Source organism: Camelina sativa, chromosome 10 (assembly GCF_000633955.1).
Source record: "Camelina sativa cultivar DH55 chromosome 10, Cs, whole genome shotgun sequence".
NCBI lineage: Eukaryota > Viridiplantae > Streptophyta > Magnoliopsida > Brassicales > Brassicaceae > Camelina > Camelina sativa.
Window position 1 is genome coordinate 1,618,753 of NC_025694.1, and position 5,464 is coordinate 1,624,216.

The following is a 5,464-nucleotide window of genomic DNA, read 5'->3' on the forward strand; positions in this document are numbered from 1 at the left end:
AAATGCTCGAAGAGCCAAGCTCTAAGGATATTAACGGAGCGTTCAGGCAGACCGCGTTGTGGCCGCCACGCTTCTTGTTCCATCATACCCATTTGGTGAAACGCACGTTGCTGACGTAAACTCTGTTCTAGTAAACGCAACCGCGGAGTTTCGCCTTTAGTTAATCCGGAAGAAGACATTCCCGCTCCATCTTTGTCCCCAAGAAGTTCACAACTCTGCTTAAGCTGAGCTGCGACCGCATCTTTAAGACATCGAAAATGCCTGGACATAGCTTTTTGAGCCAATGCGGTGTATGGTAACGCTGCACCTTGGCCCATTATTATGTCAAAAGAGTTCACAACCATCTGCATTTGCTCGCAGTAATGGTTGTACCGTCGGTCCACCTGCCAACAAAACAAAACTATACATCATACAATCCAAAATTATTTAATATTTGTTTTCTCTTTTAGTTAATGTTATGGTTAACTCGTGTGTGTTTTATATTCACGTGATTAAATCTCTTTTGTTCGAGTTCCATCAAATAAATAAACAAATGAGATTAACCAGCTACGTTCAAACGAGACAGTATTATATAGACAAATTAAGGACTATAGAATATACTTCAATGTTTTCGTAATCCTACCAACAGCATATTTTAACGTATAGCATAAAATAAAATATATCTTTTTAGTGAGAAAAACAAAACAAGTCAGCTAAAAAATAGAATAATTCAATTATGGGTAAACAAATAAGTAACGTCAAGGGTTAGCTTTAAGACGTAAGGGGAGTAGCTTATATGGAGAAGGAAACGCCAATTTTGATTAATCGTAAATTAGTAATTATTTAATGCATTTTTCTTTGATTAATCGATTCCACCAAACGCTAAGCATCAAAAAATTCAATGCACCTTCTCTAATACGACCGTCACACGAGCAAAAATTGATGAAAACTTTTAATATTAAAGTAAAGATGGTAGGATTGCGTAATCAGACTCTCTACCAAAACAATCAAATAATAAGTAGTTAATCGCGAAAACAAAAGACCAATTCAGTCATATCATGTCTCTTATTTCGTTGTATACTAATTTTTGGTTCAATTTGACTATATAGCAACATATTAGAGAATTTTATGGAAATTTCATGAAAAAAAAAAAATTACGTAAAATGTGTGAATAAATATCACTAACGACAAAGTCAAAATCAAGATTGGAAAGTAAAGGATAATTAATTATGAACTTACCTCTTCAAGCATGGTGAGTAGCTTCACTTTCCTTCTTTGATGCTCAATCCGATCAGACGCCGATAAAGGAGGATGATCCTTGATTACTCCGGCAGACGAAGGAGAGCTGCCACCACCACCGCCGTCGCCACCGCTAGTATTAGGGTTTGAGCTGTTCTTAAGTTTGTTCTTCTTCAAAAATCCTCTTCCAACACTACAAAACTCTTCCAACAACTCTTGCGCGGGGGTTGTGTACCTCGAGTGTCTTAAGATATTGACGGCTCCGATGGAAGAGGAAGGAGCCGTCGCAGCGCTCGGAGATGATCGGAATTGGTTTAATACTTGGTGATGCTGTGAAGAATTAGCAAGAAGAGTCTTGAATTGATTGTATTGATGATGTGATGATGCGTTAGAAGAGTTGGATCCGTAGTAAAGGTTTCTATACTCTTCCGCTTTTGCAGCAGCCTCTAGAGACGATGAAAGAGATAAGGACAAGCCTCGTCCACCGCTGTTTTCCACGTGGATGGTCCCGATCTCGGTTTGGTTGTTGTGATGATGAGGATGATGATCGGAGGAAGAAGACTGCCACGTCATCTGTTGGTGATGATGGTGATGTGGAAGCTGATGCATAGACATATTATTATTATGATCGTAGCTCTGATGATGATCAGTTGTGTTGGTGGATGGATTTGGAAGTAGCATGTGAAGAGTTGAAGAATTGTGGTGGCTTCTTGTGGTACTTGTGGATGACGGAGACGTCGGTGGTTGTTGCTGTGGTGGCGGTGGATTCATCAAAAACAACTGCATGGCGGCGGCAGCTGTGGCGGTGGCAGAATCCGTAGCATTCATGGCCGGAATATTCTGATGTTGCTCATCAAGCAACTGCCTATTTGACCGGAAAGATTGGCCGTGGTCGAGATCTCTTCCTCCGCGGCTGCTTCCGGGGAAATTAAACATCTCGGATAACATTCCGGCAGTTTCATAGACCGGAATCCCGCTTCCTCCGGCGACTGAGAATTCCTCGTCCATCTCCTCTACCCTTTGATGTTCTTGCTTCTGCTGAGCAATCAGATTAGGAGAATCTGATCGGTCGAATCCATTAGAGAAGCTGAAGATTCCTCCTTGGTGTTGATGATGATGATGGTAATCTTGGGACATAGAATTATTGTGAAGAGTCTTCAAAAGAATTGTAGTAGTAGAAGAAGCTTTAACTATTCCCATATCAATACTTCAATCTTCTTCTTCATGATATGTTTATAATAAGTATCTTCTCAACGCTCTCTCTTCTCGGATCCTGTAATGATTCAGACAAAGAATTTAAAACATATATAACTCATCAGAAAGAGAGTCAACTTAGGTCTTATACTGTTTTTTCTTTTCATCTACATCATCTATATACTGATGAACAACACACATAGAGAGAGATGTACGTACATATGTAGCTTAGCTATATATATGTATGTATGTATGTATGCAAAGAGAGAGCAGAAGAAGAAGAGAATCACCTTTGGGAGTTTGTTGCAGAGAAGATAATTGAGTTTAGGTATCGTTTTCTTTCTCTCTCTCTCGCTTTCTCTTTTCTGGACTCTCCTTTTCTTTGTTACTAGGAGTTTATTCAGGATTTCACAAAATATAATAATAACCAAAGATATATATATTAGAAAGAAAAAAAATCTGATAAATGTACACCAAAGCCAAAAGAAGCGAAAGGAAAAAATATGATAGAGAGAGAGAGAGAGAGAGAGAGAGAGAGGTCAATCTTCTTTCTTCTTCGCCACCCTTTTTAAGCCCACCGATCTTCTTTATTAAATATAGTTGGTTTCTTATTTAAACAAAAAAAAACAGCTGTTCGTGCAAAAACAAATTCCAGTGATTTTTTTTTTTTAACTGTGGTTTCTTTGAAATAATTTAGTTTTGCAAAAGCTCAATATAGGATTGTAGGATAAGAATTACTATAAGATATATATTTTTTTTCACGAAATGTCGGCTGCCATTAACTGTTTGAAGATGTTCATTTTCGAAACTAATTATCAAAAAAAGTGGTACAAGGTCACATATCTCAATGATACGAACCACCACCATAAATATTTAATAGTAATACTGTCGTGACAAAAAATGAGAAATATAGTATATATTAAGATACTGTCATAATCATATTTCCCATAATACCCTCCACTGTCAACTTTCTGATTACACTGGATAACTCGCAGAGAGGGTCAATTAAGTCTATTTATACATAAACTGGTTATTGTTGGTGCGTAGCTTCATAGTCCTCATGCATTGCATAGGCTAGACATTTAGTATCAATCAGCAATATAATTTAAAGTCTACAATTTTATTTTAAAATGTAGCTTACAATATACATATAGGATCTTAAATAACTTGAAATGCCATAAATTTCATCGTATATCAGTCAGTATTCAGTCATAGGAAACAGTATTTACCTAGTCGTGTGTTTAAACTAGACTGTTTGTTGTCTATATTAATTTTAAAATAACTTTCCTTACAACGAGAATATGACTCTCTTCAAAAAGTCCGTACGAGTGTCGTAATCACTATACCAAAACAAATGAGTGTCATGTAATCAATTGATTCTAAGTTCTAACTACAAATTAATCATGACTTAGAATCGACTTTTCAATGAAATTAAATGACATATTAGTTAGCACTTTCTAATGATCACATATATAACCTCCCACGTACATATATACCAATACTATGTTAAATAAAATGTAAGATGTAAATTTTGACAATTAGCTCTACATGGGATTATGTGATCATTATAACATATATTACATTTTAATCTTACATATGCAAAAGTTTTAAGTACTCATGCAAAAGTTACACAATCGATATATATATATATATATATATATATCCAAACTATTTTTCTGACCATCGCTCTTGTAAGCATATATATTATTACTAGATGAGGTTCGAGTACGATGTAAGTAGGAATGGCTTGGATCGGAGGATAAATGTAATGAATTTTCGTCTATGTATTTTTTGTTTTGTTTTCGGCGTATAAAATAAACAATATAAGATGAGAGGTCGCACGAGCGGGACGTGATGTTTGGCACGTGTGAAAGGTAGGAGGAAGGATCAGAAGTCAAGTGCTCACAATGTTAATTAGGTTTGTGTGAGGGGATAATCTATGAAAACCGATGAAATCGACACATAACCGTTTTTTGGGTTCAACAGCTTTGAGATCGATCGAGTACTTGAGTTTCTTTTTCCGGTTAATACGAATATCAGGGATTTCTTTCTTAAACTGACGACATATTTCGTATCACGTCTGTCTTACTAAAAAAATAGCATTCCCAAAATTCGAGTTGTCTTGCATATTCCTATCCCACAAACGGTTAGAGACATATTGGATTTTGCACCGTAGGTTTTAAGTCCATAATGGGATAAATAATAAATGTAAACATCGAAAGCAAAAGCGTTAGTCCACTTATATAACATATACATCGAGCTTTTGTTTATTGTGTGACACCATGTGGGAATCTATCATGTCAAATTAATCATATCATTTTTATTTTTGCCGTAGTTACTTCAGGTTGGGGTAATTAATAAAAACTAGTAAAAGATAAATCCGAATGGCTTCTCGTCGGTACAAAAAGATATTACGAAGAATGAAGAAACGTAAAAATTCATAAAATACGTTTATGGTTTTATTTTAAATCTTAGCTCCAAATTTTTTTAAGTTCCAACTACAAACCTGGAATGGAAATTGACAGCTCAACCTTCTACCCTCTCCTACCGATATTTTTTTCGATTTTATTTTGCTTTTCTAATTTATATAAATGGTTCTCTTTTACCAAAAAATATATGATCGGGTACGTGAATCTCTCACGTGAATCCCATCCTCCGTTCGCACGTATGCACCACCATCCGTTACGTGCCGAACCTTCCTTTTTGCGTACGTGTGGTGAGGATCTCCTTCTTTAGGCATTTATACTCTTACCCACCAAAGCCAACTTGTAATGGATCCTTTTGCTCGGCTTTTATCATAATATCTCCAATGGTGTCAAATTTGTCTAATCTTCAACGTATTTATTAGTGTTTTTCATTTTTATTTCGACACGTTTTTCATTTCTCCACCTCACATGAACTTTCATCATAATCTCGTATATTATTTTCATTGATTTCTTACGCATCTTGGAAACCAAAGAGCACTTATCTATGTAATGTGTTTATTGTTATTGATATATGTTTATGTTTTTGAGCAACCTCGTGCGCTGGTAGTTTTACAGGTGTGTTTTGG

The 5,464-nt window shown here is 36.0% G+C and overlaps 1 protein-coding gene across 1 annotated transcript in view; it reads right to left on the reverse strand.

Annotated features, from left to right (window-relative positions):
• Window positions 1–2,671, reverse strand: part of LOC104719953 (BEL1-like homeodomain protein 2) — a 5,194-nt gene extending 2,523 nt beyond the window's left edge. The window contains exons 1-3 of the mRNA XM_019230643.1: window positions 2,632–2,671; window positions 1,219–2,491; window positions 7–383 (exon numbers count right to left, since the gene is read on the reverse strand). Coding sequence (XP_019086188.1) covers window positions 7–383; window positions 1,219–2,418 — 1,577 coding nt within the window. The 5' untranslated portion in view covers window positions 2,419–2,491; window positions 2,632–2,671. The remainder of the gene's footprint in view (window positions 1–6; window positions 384–1,218; window positions 2,492–2,631) is intronic.